The 23,413-nt window shown below is 43.1% G+C and overlaps 1 protein-coding gene and 1 long non-coding RNA gene across 11 annotated transcripts in view; one reads left to right on the top strand and one right to left on the bottom strand.

The window, feature by feature from the left end:
* The window catches only part of LOC310676347, a 331,795-nt gene extending 312,933 nt beyond the window's left edge, over window positions 1-18,862 (bottom strand). The window contains exons 1-2 of one of the 2 annotated variants that reach the window (XR_014510475.1): window positions 18,728-18,862; window positions 16,251-16,485 (exon numbers count right to left, since the gene is read on the bottom strand). This is a non-coding gene — a long non-coding RNA (uncharacterized lncRNA). Of the gene's footprint in view, window positions 1-16,250; window positions 16,486-18,237; window positions 18,371-18,727 lie in introns of those variants that run through there. The other variant, XR_014510476.1, reaches the window with a different exon arrangement.
* Window positions 18,308-23,413, top strand: part of LOC310676187 (uncharacterized protein) — a 29,688-nt gene continuing 24,582 nt past the window's right edge. For 8 of the 9 annotated variants that reach the window (XM_083437782.1, XM_083437779.1, XM_083437777.1 and 5 more), the window contains exon 1: window positions 18,308-19,561. In XM_083437782.1, coding sequence (XP_083293908.1) covers window positions 19,456-19,561 — 106 coding nt within the window. In that variant the 5' untranslated portion in view covers window positions 18,308-19,455. The remainder of the gene's footprint in view (window positions 19,562-23,413) is intronic. The other variant, XM_083437783.1, reaches the window with a different exon arrangement.

Raw genomic sequence — 23,413 nt, 5'->3', positions numbered from 1 at the left:
AGCCTCCTCCCCATTCCCAGCAAATTGTACGCCAAACACCTCCACATTAAACTAATCGACTGGATGGAAACTGAGGCAGTTCTGGCAGAGGAGCAAGCCGGTTTCAGACAGGGCAGAACAACAATAGACCATTGCTTCGTACTAGCACATCTCATTGACAAATATGTCAACAAAACACGTGGGATTCTATACGCAGCATTTATTGACCTAAAGGCGGCCTTTGACTCGATTTCACGAATCAAACTCTGGGCGAAACTCAATGCTACCAACATTGACAAAAGATTACTATTCCTGATAAAAAGCCTATATAAAGACTCCAAGTTATATGTAAGAGCCTCAGTAAATGGGCAACTAATTGGCCCTGTACCAGCCACCAAAGGAGTCAAGCAGGGTTGCATTCTAGCCCCAGCCTTATTTAACTTATATATCAATGACATGGTCAAACACCTAACATCCCCAGAGTTCCATGCCCCCAAACTGGCCGAAAAATCAATTTCAGTGCTCCTCTATGCGGACGACGCGGTTCTCTTATCACGAACTAAAGTAGGCCTCAAAAGGTTACTAAGAGAATTCTCAGCTTACTGCAGGGGAGATCAATTGGTAGTTAATCACCAAAAAACTAAAGTCATGGTCTTCGCTAGGAGACACAGACATCACAGATGGGTGATGGACAATCAGCCAATAGAACAGGTCAAAATTTTCAAATACCTCGGAGTAGTTTTCCAGTCAACAGGGGCCTGGGAGGCCCACCATAAATATGCTAGGGAAAAAGCATCTCAAAGCGTCAAAATACTGTCTCGCTTTTACTTTACGAAGGGGGGCAGACATATCCCAGCAGCTTTGGATGTCTTTCAAGCAAAACCCTTGGCACAACTACTCTACGGGGCCCAAATCTGGACGGGAAATCATTGCCGCACACTCGAAACGGTCCAGTCTAAATTCCTAAGACAGATTCTAGCCGTTCCATCATGCGTACCAAATGCGGCCCTACGGCTGGAGACCGGCCTCCTCTCCGTCGAGACCCGGACCTGGATAAGAACATTCAACTATTGGCTTCGTTTAAATTTAAACCCATCCGGACTATTACCCCTAGTAGCACGAGACGCTCATAGAAGTCGGTGGTCCAAAGCAGTGCATCAAAAACTACTTACATGTGGCCTACAAGCACAGCATCTCCTGAAAGTGGGTCTCCCCAAGGCAAAAACCATTATCGAACAGCGCTTGAAGGATATTGAGCAGCAGAATAATCTGGCCTATATTAAGAAATTTAGTGCCTGGTACGCTTATCTGCCCCCCTCCCATTTTGATTTTCGGGCACCTTATTTGTCTACCTTAACCATTCCAAAACTTAGGCGGGCCTTTACACTGGCCAGACTAAATATGTTACCATCAGCTGTTCTCGAAGGTAGATATAAAAAAATCCCATTTGAGAACCGGCTCTGCCCCTGTGGAGCTGGCTATGTAGAGACGGCGTCACACGTTCTCTTGTCTTGCTCCCTATATAAAGATCTCAGGGACGAGACCATCACGCCGCTCTTATCGGCCATCCCCGGCCGCTCTTGCGAAGCCAAATTGTGCTCACTTCTAGCCGATCAGAACAGCTTGACAACAGAGAAGGTTGCCAATTTTATCGAGAGAGCAATGAGATTGAGAGCTGGTATCTGAATGATATCAGCGTGGTCACCCGGATTCCTCGCCTGGGTTTTTATGATTATTATCATTATGTTTTATTACTATTATTTTATTACTTCTGCCAAGTTTTAAGTACTGAGATTATTAATTTACCTAGGGTTTTAATCGGTCACAAGATTTTAATTATATTTGTAATGTACTTCTGTTGTTTGTCCTTTGATGCTATGGCCTGTTGGCTATGCAAATAAAGTTTATTCATTCATTCCCTTCTGAGCACAAGAAGCCCGGTTATGTGAGATAAAGCCACTAGATGCTATCCATGGAAGGCACACGTGTCTCCCATTCTGAGTTATCCAGTGTCAGGGATTGATAGGTAAGGAACTAAAAGTCTTCATTGAGCAATAGAGGGATCTTCTCCTCCACAAACAACTTTGTTGATGCCGGGCGAGATAGTATATATCCCATGCTATTTCAGATGTAAGACCCTTTTTTCCCAGTGGGTGGGTATCACTTGCATGAAGGTGCAGTATGCTTAGGATTGTTGACTTTAGTTGTGACCTAGGTAAAGGTAAAGGGACCCCTGACCATTAGGTCCAGTCGTGACCGACTCTGGGGTTGTGGCGCTCATCTCGCTTTATTGGCCAAGGGAGCCGGCTTACAGCTTCCGGGTCATGTGGCGAGCATGACTAAGCCGCTTCTGGCAAACCAGAGCAGCGCACGGAAACACCGTTTACCTTCCTGCTGGAGCGGTACCTATTTATCTACTTGCACTTTGATGTGCTTTCGAACTGCTAGGTTGGCAGGAGCAGGGACCGAGCAACGGGAGCTTACCCCGTCGCGGGGATTCGAACCATCGACCTTCTGATTGGAAAGTCCAAGGCTCTGTGGTTTAACCCCCAGCGCCACCTGTGTCCCTATAGTAGTGACCTACTTTGGCACTATTGATTTCAACAAGACTAATGTGTGATGTGTCGCATACCACTCAGTGCACTTGGCAACACTTGCCACCCCAGTTTCCACATGGATGCGAAGATTCTATTGGGCCGCTGTAGAAATCTATCACATCATGTCTTAGGAGACTAAATGTTTTCAGTGTGTCTTCTCTTCTGTGCACTGCATATTCCCTAACTGGAAATGGTTGGAGGTATTCTGTAATAACCACAGCTTTCTATAATGGGAGCTCATTATTCCTAACTTACACAACTAATTTGTGTAAATGACAAAGAAAAAAAAATAGAATGACATGTGCATTCTGAAAGCTTTGCATAAAAATATGACCTTTGAATAAAATTAGTTCCTATTTCCGAAAAGATTATTGTGACCTCTTCCTCTCCATTTTCTTAATGGCTTCTTCATGACAAAGGCAAAATTGAATGAGCATCACAGGCTTCTGTAAGATTTGGAATTCTATTTTCTTAGTGAAAATCAATAAGAAATCAAAACTAAAAGCCTAAGCTTCTCTCTCTCTCTCTCTCTCTCTCTCTCGCAATAACCCATCTTCAATTCAACTTTTAAATTTAACCTTGGGCGTATATGATGGCATTATAACTAAGTAGGTTAATAAATGCAGCCTGCCTTACATATTCAAATGAGACAAAGCTGTTTTGATCAGAAATGGAAAGAAACAAGATATATTAAAATTGACCTAAAGAAGCTATAGCTAATCAATTCTAATACTGGAGTTACCAAGAAAGAAAGAAAGAAAGAAAGAAAGAAAGAAAGAAAGAAAGAAAGATCAAATGAAATTAATATGAATATATGGCACATGATTTATAGCTAAAATATTAGACACAAAACCTACAGACACTTAAAATTGTTATCTCTAATTTTGATTCACCTTTACCAATCCTTGACTTATAAAAATCCAGTGCAAACCACTAGACAGAATTCTAGTCATGACTTGTGATGCTGATTTACAAGCAAATTATGGTTTTTGCAAACCAGTTTTCTTGGTCTGGACAAAACAGTACACTATGGTTTTACTACAAGCCAGGTGTGAAAGCTTCTGATCTTCGCATGTATGGAGGAAGGGGAAAGGAGAAGAGTGACTGCCTGCTCATTCTCATAGCACACCTGTTTTGACATTTCATGTGAATGCAACCATAGTTTCCCTTCCATCTATCTCAAATCACACTGATTCCTCTTCAGAAAACCCTGCAGTCCCAGGCATCCTGGTTTCACTGTGACAGTGTACTCTCAGGGAGCAATGGGCATGCAATTCCCGCTCACCCCCTCCCAACAGGTGGGCGGAGTTTGCGACCCTGCATGGGGCCTACCTGGCCAGGTGCCACCCACCTGTCTTTGGCCCGCCCTTGCCTGGCAGGCCAATGGGCTGGTGGGGGGGTGGCCTGGGACAGGTACAGGGGCCGATCCCTTGGCCAATGCTTGCTCTTCTTCCTTCTCTTCCAGGATCACCCACCAGACCTTCCCTAAAAAATTACAATTCTGCTTTCTTGTCACTTTTTTCTTCTTTTGCAGCTTAACCTTTCGCGTTCTAGGTCAGCGGGCGCTGCTATGGTCGTAAGATACAGTGGTACCTCGGGTTACATACACTTCAGGTTTCATACACTTCAGGTTACAGACTCCGCTAACCCAGAAATAGTACCTCGGGTTAAGAACTTTTCTTCAGGATGAGAAGAGAAATTGTGCTCCAGCGGTGCAGCAGCAGCAGGAGGCCCCATTAGCTAAAGTGGTGCTTCAGGTTAAGAACAGTTTCAGGTTAAGAACGGACCTCCGGAACGAATTAAGTACTTAACCCGAGGTATTGCCTTCTCCGTATTTTGCCTTCTCTGTAGTAATTCGTCACAACTTTGGCGGTTTTGGGGCCTTGTTAGGTATCCTTTAGTCTATCTTCGAGTTTGGGAGGGAGTATCTCATGCACCCCCATGCGGCAGCATTTGCAGGGCCCATTAAAGGGTGTTTGTGGGAGTCACTGGCCCTAGAACGGCGGCAAGTAGGTCAAACTCCCAACTTAGGTGCAGTGCATGGGCACACTGTGTAAGTTCACGCTTTACAGTTCCCTCACATGGCACCTGTTTGCCCTGCACATCCTCAGCCCCCGGTGGGTTGAGAGGGATAACTTCCAAGGCCAGTGCCAAGTTTCCTACATCTGAAATTCAATACAGTTGTGGCCTAATTTGAACCCATACATTGGTGTCTAGTCTCTTGTAGTGGGAAGCTCCAAGGACAAGGTTTAGTGCGTGGGCTCGCAAAGACATTTATCACTGTCCCCAGACTGCTGTGCAATGTGTGAATGCACCAAGATGTTAGTACACATGTATGTTGCACAGATCCTATTTTTCCATGTGGTTTTTTTTGTGTGCGTGTGGACTTTTAGCCACACATTAGTGATTTCATTTTAACTCTATTTCAGTGTTTCCTGTCCACACTAGTGATGTTGCTTGATTAGATGTATTCTCACTATATATTGTCCCTTCCCCACAGCTACCACTTCACTTCCCTTCCCTGTGGAAGTTCCAGAAAACTGAGGTCTATTGTGGTCATGCACACAAGTGTTTTTACCTGCGTACAACAACCAACTTTCACCAAAACCCAAGTTTCAAGCATGTTTCACACTTGAGCATATAATATTTTTGAACGTCTTTATTTTTATTTACAAAACAGCATTTTTTAAATTTTTCTTTCCTCTTTTCCTTTCCTGCCACCTGTACCTGCAAGGGCCAATTTCACTATGACTTTTAATTCAGCTATTTTGTGCAAGAGCAGGTTTGCACAAAACAACTTAAAAAAAAATATAATACCGAAAAGGAGCCTTCAGCAACAACCAGTGGAAACAGGTATTTCTCTTTGGGCTTACGGAAAGAAAATGGCTAGGTTGTGCTCAGGATATGAGCAAACAGGAGTATAGAGTCTGGGGATAAGATTACACTCAACATGTTTATGAAAATTAAACCCACACAATTCACTTCCACACTTGAGTAATAAGAAATTTAATGTTAAGATTCCCCCTCCCCTTTATTGCATTTTCCGCTGATCAGGGAAATCCAAATTAAATGGCAAGGGATGATTGCAGGCTGCCAGTTGGATAAGGGCAATGTCACGTGGATGACAGGAAAAACATGTGATAGTGGGATGTATTGAATCCACTTTAACTGTCAGATGTACACATAATAAGACTTCAGTTGTAATCCCTGAACTCCAATAAGGACTGCAACTCAAACCCCTATCTGCATAAGATTTCCCGTATTTCAAAGTTCAGTGGCTCATGCTAGCGCAAACCTAAGGATATAACTAGATTTACTAGTGGCAGGAGCCAGGTCCTGCTGATTCACTTTGAGGAAAAAGAGAGAAAAGATTAAAGTACAGTACAGTCGCACCTCGGAAGTTGAACGCCTTGTGAGTCAAACGTTTTGGCTCCCAAACGCTGCAACCCCGGAAATGATTGTTCCAGTTTGTGAACGTTCTTTGGAACCTGAACATCTGTCACAGCTTCCGATTGGAATCAGAAGCAGTGCCATTTTGGAACAGATTCCGTTCGACTTCCGAGGCATGACTATATGGGGACTGGGGAGTCAACACATTTTTCTACTCATACTTTTTCTCTGCAGAATTGCTTTATATCACCATCGTTGTTGTAATTATGCTTTATGTACCTCTGCTGTTGGCAAGGGTGTGATTCTATCACAAGCTTTTCAAGCACTTAAACCTTTGCCCCTAAAGGAGAAATTTGCTTTTAAAAACACAACTTCTCAGCCAATAAAAAGTTGTGGACATTTTAAAGAAGAAAGAACATTGGCTTTGTTTTCTTTTTTTTCTAAAAAAAACCAACACAGCTACAGGGAAGATATATACATGGTGACTAGTAAGACAATGCTTAATTAATGAAATTAGGGACTACAGCCTCTTGAAACAGCATATAAGGAATTAAGAATAGCTTTGAACACATTAAATATTATCACATAGTTACAGGTAATTTTGAGTCAAGAGAGGTCTAGGAAATAAGGTTAATAAGAGGTAAATACAGAATATGCTGTAGTTTCTTCCAGTTTTCCCTTTCAAGGCATTCTTAATAGATATGGAGACAAAGCGCTGCTGGAAAATTGATTATAATGTCATAGAAAGGCAATCTATGTGTTTGTTCTGTACTGACATTTTAAAACATAGATTACTTAACTTTATATGTGCTTTATTTTTGTTCTTCACTTCTGTGCATAACACTCTGTGTAAGAAATTATGCTTGTAAAATGAATTGTATCTTCATATTTGCATTCTTCTTGACACACTATTAGCTGGTTTTGTATAAATCCTTTGCAGGTTGGTTTTGGTTTTGGTTTTTTTTTTTTTTGTCTTAAGTGTACATGTGTTCTCTAAAAACCTTAGCTCGAAATCTTTTAAGGTATGACTTATTAAGCCATTAAAATGATTGCATTCCCCTGAAATTTGTCATTTGTGGTGGGGGAGGGAAGGCGACATTAACTCTGCCTGCACTGTGGTCCCAATTTGAAACACACACAAACCACACCTGCTGTGGGATCAAAGACAATAGGAACATTCCTCACATTGTGGATGGCCCATTCACAGAATTCCTGTTAAGACCCCTTTTCCCTGCTGCAGTCCAATTGGCTTGGAACTGTACGAGCTACTTAATTCTTAAAAACCATCTATGTGAGGGCAAACTATGTGACAGACATGTTCAGTTTTGGTCCTCAGCTACCATGAGTAATAACTGTTGATAGATCTGCCTTCCATTCATCGGTGTGATCCATATATATATATATATATATATCCACAACAGCTCTGTGGGAAATTGGAAGTCAAACATAACAATGCACAAGTGCTTGTTAGTGCATGAAGGGGTTAAGACCAGAGAAGTCTGCTTCTAGACACAGCTAGGTCATGCCCCTTCTTCTCTCTGAAGGAGGAAATGATGCTGCTTCTTTTCCTTTCTCTCACTCCCAGCCAAGTATCCAACCAGACGTGTCTTAACTTGCTCCAAAGTTCAAACCTCATGCTTGAAACTATAATATGCATTTTTGCACTCAAGAATATTCTACTTGTGTTCCCCTTGCTGCTGCATGGAATTACACATGAACCAGACCTTTGGATTTAGTAAGTTAAGCTTTTTTCTGGATTTAGTCAGTAAAATTTTAAAACTTACTTAATAGTATGTGGCCATTGCTAAAGGGTTAAAGAGATGGGGCAAGAGCTTTAAGGTAGACTAAACAAGATACCGTATTTTTCGCCCTATAAGACGCACTTTTTCCCCTCCAAAAATGAAGGGGAAATCTGGGTGCGTCTTATGGGGCGAATGCAGGCATCGCGGACCTCTCCGCCAGCAGCGGGAGCGCTCCCGCTGCTGGCGGAGGGGTGCCTGCATGCCGAAGCCTGCGCGCGCTGAGCTCAGCGCGCCCAGGCTTCGCGGACCTCTCCGCTAGCAGCGGGAACGCTCCCGCTGCTGGCGGAGAGGTGCCTGCATGCCGAAGCCTGCGCGTGCTGAGCTCAGCGCGCCCAGGCTTCGCGGACCTCTCCGCCAGCAGCGGGAACGCTCCCGCTGCTGGCGGAGAGGTGCCTGCATGCCGAAGCCTCCGCGCGCTGAGCTCAGCGCGCCCAGGCTTCGCGGACCTCTCCGCCAGCAGCGGGAACGCTCCCGCTGCTGGCGGAGAGGTGCCTGCATGCCGAAGCCTCCGCGCGCTGAGCTCAGCGCGCCCAGGCTTCGCGGACCTCTCCGCCAGCAGCGGGAACGCTCCCGCTGCTGGCGGAGAGGTGCCTGCATGCCGAAGCCTGCGCGCGCTGAGCTCAGCGCGCCCAGGCTTCGCGGACCTCTCCGCTAGCAGCGGGAACGCTCCCGCTGCTGGCGGAGAGGTGCCTGCATGCCGAAGCCTGCGCGCGCTGAGCTCAGCGCGCCCAGGCTTCGCGGACCTCTCCGCTAGCAGCGGGAGCCAGCACTGGGCTCCCACGGCTTGCAGAGAGCTGCCTGTTTGGGGGCTGGGGTCGGGGGAAGCTCGGGCTTCCCCAACCCCGCGCCTGGGGGGGAAATAATTTTTTTCCTTTATTTCCCCCCCAAAAAACTAGGTGCGCCTTATGGGACGGTGCGTCCTATAGGGCGAAAAATACGGTATGTAAAAAGGTTTAACAACCTATATTCCACAGCATGCTGCTGGTTAACTCAGAGTGTTTTTAACCCTACTGGCAAAGCCCTGCATTTTGAATCTAGGCACCCATCTGATTCTTTTTGTTACTCACATGTGGGTCAGATCTATTTTCCACCTCCACAAGCTTGTGGCAGTAAGTACCACAAGTTAATTTCACAGTGGGTCACCATGACTTGGTTAGTTGTACTCAGTTCTTATTGTGATAAGCAGGTCTTAAACTGTGACTACTTTTCTAAATTGATTTCTAACTACCAGCAGAACCCTATGAATATTTGCTCAGAAGTAAGTTCCACTGTGCTCAACGGTGCTTACTCTGCCAAACATGCATTTAGGACTGCAGTTCTGGTCTCAATCAACCCCTATGCGCTGTCTGAATCAGCAAGGTATGTAGCATTTTGTTTGTTATTAAATTTGTTCTTCCTTTTGTCTTTGCAAATATGAGCAGTCTGGAAGATGGAGGGGGAAGGGGAACAATTCAAAGCAGGGCAACATATGGTACAGCAGGCAGCAAATACTGGGTCAAAGAGAGAGGTGATTTTTGAGAGGGAAAAGGATTCCAAGGTTTAGGGCCAAAATCTCAGCCCTACCTTGAACTAAGTTTGGACAAATTATACACAGAGAGAGAGACAGAGATAGGAAGTTTACTACCTGGTTGCCTTTTTTAAAAAAAAGGGGGGGGGTGAATTGTGCTGCTGTGCTAGAGACAAGTGCAATCTTCTAAAATAAAATATAGGAACAGAAAGCCCACAGTACTTCAACAGGCAAAGCATTGAGCTACGTATTTATTTAAGCTGCAACCTGGAATATACTTACTATGGAGTAAGCTCCACTGACCAAGGTGGGAATTAATTCCTAGATGATTCTGCTGTTAATGTTCATCAAAGTACTGTTAGCATAAAGTGGGGTGTGAAGGTTAGGACTGCCACTTATCATGACTGTGCCTTTAAATGTTCAGAACAAACAGATCAGTTGTTTGTATCTTTGTTTGACTCTGATACATATAACAACTTGCAGTTACTTGTATATTTTGTGAGATGTGTTGTATGATATACATATATTGTTTTGAAGTGGCTTATTCTCATATTTTGAATGACATTATACTGATGATATATTTACTAAGTTATTAGCCAGTGTGTTGCGTTGCATTTTTTTTAATGTTCTGAAGCAGTGAGAAAGGATGCAGCTCCTGTGACTTTTGCCTTCTAGTGTCGCCCCCCCCCCAACTGAGCTTTGCATTGTGATGAACAGTTCAGAGGCACTTTTAGGCATTTAGGGAGTGGGGATGGGGCCTAGAATGTCCAACCTCAAGAGGAAGAAAGGTTTTCCTCTCTTTTTTGTCCATTCCACTCTTACTTTTTGCGTACGATTTTACATGAAGGGCTTGAGAAGTTGGATTTAGTGAAACTGGGTCACTTGCAGGTACTGAAAACAGAGCTTCAGCTATTAAACAAATTGCAAACAAATCCTGAGCAAGATAATCACCGCTGGTGGATTCAAACAAGTGGCCCACGAAGCTTCTGTTTGAGCCAGGTAGGAGTTGAATAGCTTCAGCTCAGTAGGAAGGAATGTCAAGTGCTCAGACCCAGGCAAATACAGCCCTAAAGAACTTAGCTCCCAAACATTCCCATCAAATATCCCGTCTCTTGAGAGCCTAATTATATAGTGTGCAATGTACATGTGCAATGTACATATATTTAATCTATATGTCTCCCATCTCACTCTTTTCTCCTCTAAAGACCTATGATTTGTAGTCTGCATCCATTTCGGAATGAAGTTAATCTTAGGCTACACGGCTATGTATAAAACAAGTGACATCTTCAAATGGTGAGAAAAATGAGCCAAAAGACTCTGAGTCATTAAGTACACATTAACTACGTGTTGTCACATTAACTATAGGGTGTAGGACCAATTTTCTCTTCTTTGTCATGATCTAACACTCTCCCCTTTTTGTGTGTGTACATGCTGCACATACCGCACCATTCATGCTCTCTGTTCTCCAATTTTACCCCTTGCCCCCAATTTTTGATTATATGCCATGTACACTTATTTCTCTCTGACATCAGATTGAGTGGTCATCAGGAGAAATGTTAATGTTTACAATTGAATTAAAAAGGCACCAAAATTATTTCTCTTGTCAAAGTGAATTCTGTAGTCTCAAAAATAACTTGTGATCTATCTTAGGTCGTTTAAAATATTTGCTTACTGCCTAGTAGTTAGTTGGATTTTTATCATTTGCAACCAATGTCTATTATAGTATAAATCGCCAAAAAAAGAAAATCTCCAATCCAAGAGTAAGTTGAAACATACCAAAGTTCAGAATTGCAAATGATCAAAACTTAAAAGTTAGTCAAACAAGTAATGACTTTCCCCAAATCATTTGAATTAAATGTTTAGGATTAAAAAAAAGTAGCCTGTAAATTTCTTGCTGCCAGTTCACATCAGCCAGCAACCATCAAAATTTGAAATTATTTGGCTGACCTTCTGGAAATTTATGAAATGAACAGAAGAATCTATCCTGAAGAGAGCTGTATAAAGGACAAGGCAGGATATGGTACACAATGCCTTTGATCTGACCTGATCCTCATATGCAAAGATAAGTCGTTTCTTGGCCGAGTTCAAAAAGAGTAAATACAGGTCTAACTGGGGTAAGGCAGAGTTCATACCTGAGTTTAAACAGTCCTTTTTTCTTACAATTTTATTTTATTAAACTAAGGATTTGGTAAAGTTTGGAGTCTGATTGAGAGAAAGGGCCATAATCCAATCCAAAACCACAGGCACTTTACTCTGGATTAAATAGTATTGGCCAATGAATCACTAAGCCTTTTCCATGTACCGTCTAAGGACACATTTATACAAGTACACCACTTCAACAAATCACAGCATGACATGTAATTTGCCTGTGTGTATGTGTGCCACCCCAGTATACATCCAGAGTTGTTTCTCTCTACCCTTCTTGCATATATAGTAAACTATAAGTTAAACTGTAGAGGCTATTCCTCGAAGAATCAAATTGCATACAATAGAACATTATGGAGTCTTATACGCCGAATAAAATTGAATTATAGTATTTATCATGCTCTTTTTATATAAATATTACTGTAATCTGAAAAAGATAAATATATTGATTATAAAGGGTTCTTTACCAAAGTTAAATAAAGATGCTAAGAACTGTTTTACAATGACAGAAAACTAAAATTAAACTTCTATTTTTTTTCCTATTTGGAGTGAGTGAAAAATTTAAAAAGAGAACAAATATTTTTTTAAATAGACTAAAATAGTTGTTCTACTGTCTACAAAAGAACAGTGGGAATTTATGGCCCTAAGCTAAAGGGAATAGGAAAGCAAAAAGAGAAAGCACACCTTTACTGTTATTTCTTCTGATATGGAGATTAATATGTGAATGGAGGTGCAAAATTTTTTAAGAGCCGCTTTAGAGAGTGGCAATTTGGGCTGGAGAAATGGTGGAGGATTAATAATCATTTCTCTGCCTCCCATTTCCCTGTTCTAGGCAACCCCAAAACCTCTGCTCACAAGTTTAAAAATCTGTACCTGTGAGTTAAACACTCTGCACATTTCCCTCCCACCTGCCTGCTTTGAATTCCTTCCTTGTGAAACAGCTTTGCTGTTTAAAAAGCACAGGGGCTTTGTTAAACATGTTAGCAACGTGGTTTGCCCCTTTAACCCATGTTTTCTACTGATCTGCATGCAAAATCTCCAAGACCACTCCAACTAAGCCAGCACTGGTAACCACCTTGGCACTTGGGAAGCTGTTCAATCAAAGTTCTTAAGGCAGATTTTTTCTGTTCCGCCCTGTGCCTCAACCGCATCATTGAGCCTAGAGGCTACTCTCCTCTCAGTAGAAGTACGGATTTGGCAAAGAACTTTTAACTTCTGGCTCCGCCTAAACTCAAATCCCCCTGGTTTATTATCCCTAGTACTTCAAGACTACCACAAAAGTGCCTGGCTTAAAACTGCCCACCAAATCTCCACTCTTGGGGCCTATCCCCACAACACCTACTCACTATGGGCCTTACCAAAGCATACAGTGTAATTTGCCAACGTCTAAAAGGTATCAAGCATCAGAACAACGGGGCCACTATAAGGAAATTCTGCCCATGGTATGATCAATTTCCATCTCCCCATTTTGATTCTCTGGCTCCATACCTGCACAAACTAGCTATCCCAAAATACAGATGTACTTTCACACTCGCAAGACTGAATGTCTTGCCATCTGCGGTACTTGAGGGCCAATTCCAAAAGATCCCGCATGAGAAACGCCTTTGCCCCTGTGGAGACGGCAGCACCAAAACAGTGGCTCACATCCTCCTCTCTTTGTACTCTCTACAAAGACTTGAGGAACGAGATCATCATCCCAGGATGCTCAACCACTGCCACAGTGTCCTTTCTCCTGTCAGACCAAACAGAGCAGATAACAGCAAAGGCCGCTAGGTTCTTAGCAGGGGCAATCAGAGTAGGGGCCACTATCTGACTGTTGATTCAGGACCCTAAACTGTGCTTTTATACTAAATTTCCTTTTTTCTGTGTATATTGTAATGTTTTATCATTGCTATGGCCATCGGCTGATGAGAATAAAGTTATATCTATCTCTATCTGTGCAGCCCAGCTTTGCCACACAGAAGCTAACTAATGGGAGGCTGGACCTGGTGAAAGCTGGAGTCCCAACAAAAGCTGGAAGGATGTGGGTTCCCCATCCCTAAAAGGATTTGATCCAAGGACCATAACATTGTGATGGATGACGTCCTTGCCTTAGTACTTATGGCCCTGACCTTAAAACAGGTATTAACAGTATAGGACATTTGTTTTCCCTTTTCCTCTTTCTAAAGAGAGAGAGAGAGAGAGAGAGAAATAAAATTAATTTGTAATTGAAAAAATATTTAACTCTTGACCTAGCTCATCTATTTGAGTTTTTCCTCTCTTAAGTCTTTCAGAAAGAAAGAAAGTTAGTTAAAGGGAGAATTAAACAGGGACTATAGAGAGCTAAAAGCCGACCACAATGTATCACAAACAGCTCAGTAAATAATAGTGCAATTTTCATAGCTAATAGAATGTTTTAACACCTGAATAAATTCACATGCCTGATTAAACATTTAACAACATAAACCCATAAAAGAAGATTATAAGTTGCAACATCTCTTTTTTAAGTAGCAACATATTAACCACTGTTGTATACTTCTTCAATTAGATTCCTTTAATTTATTTCTGTTGGGGAAAACATAATATTCAGCATCAGTTGTTTTTTTAAAAACAAATGATTGTTTTAAATGTGTAGTCCATCCCAAAAATAGAACTTGTCAAGTATATGTTCAAACCGTAGCTCAAATCTACTTAAGTTGTAATTTTTCTTTTAGCTGTCCTACAAATCAGCTTTTGCATAGGGTATATATTCTGTTCTATTCTGAACTCCATGACTCCCTTTTAGAATCACAGAATCACAGAGCTGAAACTTGTATTTATTTTCTAAAAAAATAATAATTTCACCCTACCTTGTTTCCCAAGGAAACTCAAGGTGACTAACAGATAATAATACCACATAAAACAAACAGCATTCCAAACTAGACTCAACACATCGAAATTGAAATTAACAAATTCAGCATTAATTAAAATAAACTCTACCTAAGCTATCTTCATCCAGCCAACCAAAAGCAAGCAGAACTGCATCTGGTTAAGAACAGTCTAGTTGCTGATATTTAGCTACAAGGTTATTTATTCCCATAGACCAGGGAATATCTTGCCCTCCAGAGGTTGTTGATTGCTAATCCCATCATCCCTGATCACCAGCCATGCTAGACAGGGCTGGCGGCAATTGGAGCCCAATGAAATTTGGGGAGTCATACATTCCATCAAGAGACTGGATAACAACACTGAAGCACACTGCAAAATCTCTATACACTGCACGGTATTCAACTAACGTTTTGCAAGGATTAGTGCTAGCACAAGGGGATTTTCCTCCCTCCTCACCCCATGTGCACTCCACACTGTCCCCATCTGCTTGTGGGGGCTGGAGGAACACCGAGAACAGATTTAGCAGGGGAGAATGTTCTGTCACACAACGTGAAATCCTTGCACTGACAGAACTTTAACCTTAGTGCTTACATTGAATACAGTCCACTGTCCTCTCTAAGCACTCCACCCCAATAGTAACATAGCAACATGAGGCTACTTTTCAAGGCTGATGTAACCCACACATTCTCAACCACCATACTGCAAATACACATATAGACAATCTGGATATACTAACGGTGCACATTTGTATTAGCAGGGTGATTTGTTTACAGTGTAAAAAGAAACGTTGAAAAATGCATATTTTTTTGCACAAAATTAAACCTTTGAAAAATAATGAGCTTCTCTCTTCACTGCTACCATTTCCTTTTTGAGTAGACATGCTACTCCCCAGTCACAGCTACACTAAAATACTGGGATTTTCTGTTATTTTCTTCTGGGCAACAATTTTCTTCTGGGCAACTTCTCTATAGCCAGAAAAATGGAAATAAGCATCACTTAAAAATGAAGCAGGAAGTCCCTTCAAAATGAAGCAGGCAATCTTTCTCTATTATCTAAATCTAGAAAGAATTCTAGAACGATACATATGCCAAGATAAATCCCAAACTGGCTTCAAAATGAATGTGGAAATTCCTTCTCCAGTGGCTGCAGAAGTAACATTCTGAAGCTATTTTGGGGTCTTCCTTTCACGATTGTATGAAGTTGCTCTCTACCACTTGCCAATCACAGCGCTTGACTTCATTCATTGACTAACACACTGAAAAGTGAGAAGAATATAAGGCATGTACCATCTGTCATTCAAAAACGTGGCACGGGCCCCTCCCCCTTTTTCACCGCAAGTCCTGCCTACTTTTAGGATGCCCTCCGAATGTGCTGTTATGGAATGATGCCCTTTAACATGATTTTAGGAGTGGGTCATGATCGCTTTTCACAATCGTCACATTGCCTGTGACTGTATACAAGGGGTTACAAGTCACCGTATGGTGTGGCTGCTAAACCCCATTTTCACTGAATGGCCCAAATGGTCTTAAGCATAGTTCTAGGGCTGGGTTGTACATGACTGTGTCATCCCAACATCAGGTGTATAGAATGAACCTTCTGTGTGCTTCCTAACCCCCGATGTTGGTGTATCAGACCTGATGAACATATGTTTGCTTTGGGGTGTCATAAAAGCTCTCTACACGACTAGCTCAGTGTTCCTGTTCCTATGGAATTCAGGTTTTAAATAATTTATATTAATTTTATATTAAAATATTTTTTTTAATTATTTACAGAGGCAATTGCGTTTGCGCTGGGGTTACATTCCAGGCCACTGCGTGCATAAGTGGTCATGCATCAGCCCTTTCCTGTTCCTATTCCTGTTCTGCTTCCACCCTTCCCCATTCTGCCTACTTCCAGGGCCGGAACCAGCATGTCGGCAATCGCGCATCAATCGGAAGTGCACAAAATGGTCACTGCAGTTTAATAAAAACAGCAACTCCTTACCATCTATCTGGTCCTTCCAAAACCGCTTTAAGTTGTAGTCTCCATGATGTATATGGTAGCTTATTCTGCACCGCTGTCTGAGGAACTCAGATCACTAGGGGAAGGGCCGCTTGCTGGCATATCATTCACGTACGTAGAAAGTACATGGATACAGTTAGTTTAGGATTCTTGGAAGTGGCCAGGAGCAATCCCATTTGCAGCCATGAGTCTTAAGTGCATCAGGCAGCCACTTGATCTGAGAAATGCAATGCATAAATGCCAGAATAAATTTCACATAGGTCTTCAGAGGTGCACTCTTCTTCATCCCTAGTAAAGTCACTGTGAGCTTCTCCTGACACTACAGGAACTAGGAGAGAATTTTGCAGAACAGTGACCGTACCAGCGGTCTCCTGCACAGGAGTATCTGTAAACTGCAATGCAGTAAACTACAGAGGCTTGGCGTCAGTACAGGATGGAGGAGCATGAGAGGAGTTCACTTGAGCCTGCTGTCATATACCCCAGCTCAGAGGGTAAGCTAGTAAGTTGGTGCTCACCAGGGACATGCAGAGCAAAATGGGCCTCCCACACTTATTGGTCAAGGCCATGGACATTGAGATGTCATGTCTCACATTCTCCCTGGCTGAGAAATGGGCAGCCACTTCAAAATGACCCGACTGGGGAATTTTAAACACTTATATTTCTGAATACAAGCGCATTAGTGATAGTCAACGCATGCATTCTTTCAAATCTATCTGGCACTAATTTAAGAAGATAAATATGTTTTTAGTTTAATAGAGAAACTGAAAGCTTGTTATAATCACTCAAACATTAAGGTGCATTTATTATTATTACTTTCCATCACATATATATTTCTTTACTGCATCTAATTTAGAATCGCCAGATGTTCGGCCCTAATTTTAAAAAGATTTATCCGTATTGCACAAACAATATTGCAGCCCCACATAGGTTCCTTCTTTCAAACGATTGTGTGCAATTATATCACATATCCAGTATGGTCTGTTACTCTGAAATCCTGAAAGCACTACACTTCCATCCATCAACGCTTTACCTTGTTGTATTGCTTGCGAACACCAATACAATAACCCTACTTAAGTTCTATTGATTCCAGCGAAAGGTATTTAAGCTTATTTCTCCCACTGGAATAATGGTACTTGAAAATGCTTATATGGCCCTCACACAGGACTTCCACCTAGCCCAAATCCAGCTCTTGCCGACAAGTCCTCCAATGATTTGTACACAGATGGATTATGATTTCAAGTGATCAGTCGCTATTTCCTCCCGCTATCTCACCCTAGGTAGGAAGAAGAGCAGAGACTCTTGTCTTTGCTGCTATCTATTGTTTGGGGTTGGGGAACATCTGGTGCCCAGCCATGGATAGGTTAAAATCTTGGGTTTCTCCACTGATTCCTGTGGGTTGTTCTCCCAGGGGAGAGAGGAAAGATCAATTCAAACCAGAAATTAAAAGGACAGTCCTCTCTCTATCTCTCTACGTCATTTATCATTGCTGTCCATTGGAAGGCAATTGAATAGAGGACACTTTGTTTGGCACTAGGGTCTAGTCTACATACTCATTTATATCGTACCCACACTACAAGAAGCTCAGGGTGATGTGCATGGTTCTCAAACCTCTTCATTCCCCCCCCCCTCCCCATTTCATCCGAGGTTGAGAAGCAGATCAGAATGAGAAACCATGATTGCTCCAAAGGTCACCCAGTTAACTGAGTAAGAAAATGAACCTGGTCCCACTATCCTGACATTCTAACCACCAACCCCACAAGGGCAGCAGAATGGGGTGGGACGTGGGAATGAGGTGCTGAGCTTCTAAAGCACTAGAATAAACTGCAGCACTTCAAAGGGTGCTTGTGTGTTATTTTTCAATATTTCCTTGGGTGGTCTACACTCCCTGGCCTGATAGCGTTACAGGGCATAAGAACATCAGAAAATGTTCTCCCCCACCTGCGGAATGAAGTGGTATAAAGCTACCTACCGCCTCATTCTGCTGGGTCTGTGGACCAAGCCTAGGAATTGTACTAACGGGCTGCCTTTCTCTTATTTAATAGCAAGGCCTCCCTGCAAGCTGCTGCTTGAGCCTTCCTGGAAGAAGTCTCTCAGAAAACACAAGCAATCCCATCCTTTCAGGAGTTTCATGCCAAGCAGGAGAAAGTTCAGTTCTGGGATTGATGGCGGGGAAAGCTTCCAGGCAAAATGTGCGGCTTCTGGCGAGCTGGAGCCACCACACCTCTTTAACTGTAGAAACCACTGTGCCCCCATCTTTCTGCACAACTGGGGTGGCTTTTGCCCACCAGTTCAACCCCTTTCCATGCAAAATGGGAGGCTCTCTCTGAGGTCAAGTGTCCACTTCCACCCATGCTGGGCTAAGCCAAAGCCCTGCCCCCCCTGTCCGCTACTGTTCCTCAATTTCCTCACACACAAAGGCTTAAGGAAGCCTCTCTTCGGAAGGCAGGAAGAAAACAAACCTTTCCATATTCCTGTTAAGATTACAGGGCGCTTCTTGTGGGTGGGAGGGATAAGGGCTCGTTCTGAGGTGAACAGCAAGCACCTCAAGCGACGGTGTGGCGTGCGCGCTTGTGAATATCGAAAATATCGATTGGGGCCCGATTTTTTTCCTTTCCTTCCTCGCCCAAAACGCAGCCGCCTGCAAAGTTCTGGAGAACTCTAAAGCTCGCTCGCTATTTTGTGGCCTTTTTGAGAGGCCTATATTGCCCTACTGCGGCGTTTGGAGAGTCGTTTTTACAGGGCGTTTTGATACTGGCGAAAGGAGGGTGGCGGTGGCGGCTACCTCCTCAGAAAGTCCCCGCATAAAGTATCCCGCCTTCTTGTGACCCACGCATTCTCCTCAGCCTGCGGCCAGCGCAGGGAGGGAAGCGAAATCCCACTTTTTCCCTGCCCGCCACCGACGAGAGCGCTCGGGCTGCAGGAGGAGTCCTTGGTGGTGGAGGTGGGGCCTCCCCGTAGCGCCCCGCTTTCTCCTCAGCCGAGCAGCTCTGGAAGCCCCCGACCCGAGGGGCTGTGCGGATCTCCGACGGCAGGGTGAGGTCACAGAGCCGGGAGCGTTCGGCGCGCGGCGCGTGTCCTGGAGACCGAGCGCCCCGCCGGCCGGAGCAGGAGAAGCGCTACCAGGTGGCTGGAGCCAAGTCGTTCCCAGGACAGCGGAGTCCCCTGCCGGAGGTGGCCGGTGGCGAATATGGCGCTGGCCGCTAGGGGTGCCGTCCCCGCCTGCCTCCTCGTCCTCCTCGCTTCCTTGCCCAGCTGGAACACTCAGATTAGGCCCCAGGGAGAACCTGGCCCAGGTATAATGCGCCACGCTCCGTGAGGGTGGGGCTGGGCAGAGGCCACCCCTGCAAGGCCGAAACGAGGCTTTCTGTCACCTGGGGGAAAGACCCAGTTTGTCACACACACACACACACACAGAGACAGAGAGAGACAACACACCTCACTTGCCTCCACAATAACACCCCCCCACACACACCCCACGCGTTTGCGTCCACGCACACACACACCTCAACACCTCAACACATTTGGCAGGGGGTTGGACTCGATCGCCCTTGTGGTCTATTCCAACTCTATGATTCTATGATTTGTTCATAAGGGGCATAAAAAGGAGTTTGGAAGAGGCTGGAGAAGAGAGAGTCTCTCCAAATAGTTCAATTCTCTCTGTGTGTGTGTGTGTGTGTGTGTGTCTGGCTTTCATTCAACCTTAACTGGATCACCTCAGAGATTAATAGATCATTTGAGGAATTCTAAGAAGTATTATGCCCTGTATGTAATAATAATAGTAATAATGATGATGATTATCAGGCACATACCAGAGAGTAAACTCTATTGAACTGAGTGGGACTTACTTCTGGGTAAAAATGCTTAAGATTCCAGTATAAGACTGCAGAATCTGTGCACAATTCAGTGAGACTTACTTCTCAGTAGCAAAGGATTGCAGTCTAAGGCTCAAAAGAATAAATACTCCACAAGTTAAATAATTGCTGGCTGCTGAACCATTGCAATTGAAGAATTTAAAGTGGATTGGCTACATTTTCCTTCCAAATTACAGGAAAGGATGAACACAAAGTGCTTTGTATGTCAGCATCACATTTCTTTCAGTGCAGGTATTTTATTTTTGGTATAAAGAGGACTCAGTTTTTGTAGCTGATTGTATGAAGCAATGCCCTCTTTATGTATTCACATGGTGTAAACATGTATGTTGTCCTTTAGATCCAAGCACACACACAAACAGAGAGAGAGAGAGAGAGAACACGTAAGCAAGAATGCTCCAAAGTGCTTCTGTTCCCCAAGAGGCTAGGAGGTGGTGTTCTGATCTCTTCACCGCTTTTAATTGATCTCTGAGACATTGAGGGAAGCAAAAGAAGAAAGCAACAAAACTTCCCCCTTTCAACTCTGCTTGGAGAGCAACCTTCTTCAGGATTTCTCTTTTGAAAAACAGTTCCAAAAGCAGACAAGGGGAAAGGGGCAGGAGTACCATTTTCCAGGTTTTCCTGCTTCCTCTTTGCAAATTAGCATCCCACTGGTGCTCAGCAGTTCCTCCTGTACAGTGAATACATGATAGAAAAGTTGATCTGAATTTAAGGGAGTCTGTTGTAGTCAATAGTTCCATGGTGCTCGGGAATATAGAACAGCCTTTTCAAATAAGTATCTGTGCAAGCCAGTTTGATGCAAACACTATAATTTATTTGTTTAAAATGTTTCTTGTTACCTGGTGCAGTCTTTGCCCAATGCCATAACTCAAAAATTAGATCTGTATTATAATTTATATGAATCATCATGGTCCAAGGCCTTGCATTTCCTGTTGAGCTTATTGTCACATTATTGATCAGCTTCTGTGGGGTTTTAGTCTCAAGGTTATTATTCTAACGGTCATTTTACACCAGCCTCCACAATTTGTGACTCACCAAGCTGAATGTAGTGCACCAGCCATGTATGGTGGTGTTTGTCACAGGCTTGACATACCTATTTTTGTTGCATGCCCTGGACTGCAGAAGCAGAGCAGGGAGTAGTCAAGTACCCAGCCAGTCACAATATATTATTGCTGGTGTGCTGTGTTAAGCTGATTTGTAAGGAGAGGTTATATTCTGAAGAGACTACTTCAGACATGGGAAGTAGAATACACTCAGAACTTGACTTTGGTTTCTGGTGTACAAGGTCCTTTATACCTTGTGCATTGTATTAGGGTTCTTCACATTGTAATTGTGATGATTGTATGATCAACATGGTGAATCAGGTATACTTAGGGAGCCTCAAACGGCATTTTGCTCTTGAGAAACAGACAATATCGTTCCAAGTTAAGCGGGCTATGCAGCAGTGTAGAGCACAGGGGAGTGAAACCGGCACTTCTTAAAAAATATCACAATAGAGGTTATTACATTATCTGCTGGAGCAATATTTGCCATTGTTCTAAAGCTTGTAGAGTTGGAGGTCAGAAAGAAGATCTATGATATGAGATTAGAACCCAGGTCTCTCCAGCCGAAGGCTAATATGCTAACCACTACCCTACCCTTTGCTAGTTCCCCCTTTTTAGGAATGTCACTTGATCCTAAAATATTTGACTCTCTTTGAGGGCATGGCCTACAGGGAGCTGTCTTTATGAGTGACAGTCTATGCTCCATTAATTGTGCAAGAGGAGAGCAGGTTGGCATAACAGAATGTCTCCTATTAGGCATTCAGGACCACACAGGCTGGGCTGGGACTGAACCAGAAAATTCTAGAATTAGAAGCAAACCCCAAGGGCCACCTAGTCCGACCTGCTGCAATGCAGAATTCACAACTAATGTATCCCTGAGAGATGGCTATCCATCCTCTGCTTAAAAACCTAAAATGAAGAAGAGTCCACCCCATTCAGAGTTAGTCCTTTCCAGTTCTTACCATCAGAAAGTTCTTTCTGGTGTTTATTTGGAACCTCCTTTCTTGTAATTTGAATTAGTTCTAATCCTCCCCTCTGGAAACAAGCAGAAAACAAGCTTGCCCCTGCCCCATTATTCATATGACAGTCCTCCAGGTATTTGAAGATCACTATCATAGCCCCCTCTCAGTTTTCTCTTCTTCATAAGCAACTCTCTCAACTGTTCCTCGTAAGGCTTGGTTTCCAGATCCTTGATCATCTTGGTCACCCTCTTCTGCACATGTTCCACCTTGTCAAAATCCTTCTTAAAACTGTGTTGCCCAGAACTGGACACAGTACTCCAGGTGTGGTCTGACCAAGGCATGACAGAGTGGTACTATTACTTCCTTTTCTCTGGATACTACTTTTGTTGATGCAGTCTAGAGTTGTATTAGCTTTTTTGCTGCTGCATCACACTCTTGACTTCTATTAAGCTTCTGGTCTACTAAGACAACTAGACCCTTTTCATGTGTACTGTACTACTGCCAAGCCAGGTGTTCCTCATCCTATATTTGTGCATCTTACCATTCTTACTTAAGTGTAGAACCTTATATCTGTCCCTGTTGAAATTCATTTTGTTAGTTTTGGCCCAGTTCTACAATCTGTTAAATTCATCTTGATTCCCGAGTTTATCTTCTGAAGTATTAGCTACCCCGACTAGATTGGTGTCACCTGCAGATTTGATGAGCCTCTCCTCAATTCCTTCATCCAATGTTGAACAACACTGGACCCAGGACAGAATCCTGCAGCAGTATGACACCTCATTTGTCACTTTCCCCCCAGGATGACAAGGAACCATAGGTGAGCACTTTTTAGGTCCAGTCAGCCAGCTGCAAATCCACCTAACAGTAACACCATCTAGCTCACATTTTACCAGCTTCTCCTCCAGAATATCATGGAGGACTTTGTTGAAAGCCTTGCTGAAATCAGTACCTTCTGCTAGTCCTAGAAGCTGGCTGTACCTCCTTAGTTCATCTTCAGTTTTGAGAACCATAGCTCTGGTCCACCACTCAAAAATACCAGAATACATGTTTTTTTAAAAATATTTTAATGTTTTTAAAGTATGTAGCTTTCATATTTTAATTTTCAATCATTTTCACACATTAAAAATAAATCCAGATTGTCTGTTGGGTTTATCTGTTAAGTAATTATTTTAGGAAATGAATTCAAAAGGTAGCATTCTAGAATATCTAGGCAATATGCAATGGCTGTAGATATTGGAAATTAAGTAAGAATTTACTAAACTACTGCTGTA

The sequence above is a fragment of the Podarcis tiliguerta genome (genome assembly GCF_965153285.1).
Source record: "Podarcis tiliguerta genome assembly, chromosome: 4".
NCBI lineage: Eukaryota > Metazoa > Chordata > Lepidosauria > Squamata > Lacertidae > Podarcis > Podarcis tiliguerta.
This window is presented reverse-complemented; position numbering and strand designations above follow the sequence as displayed.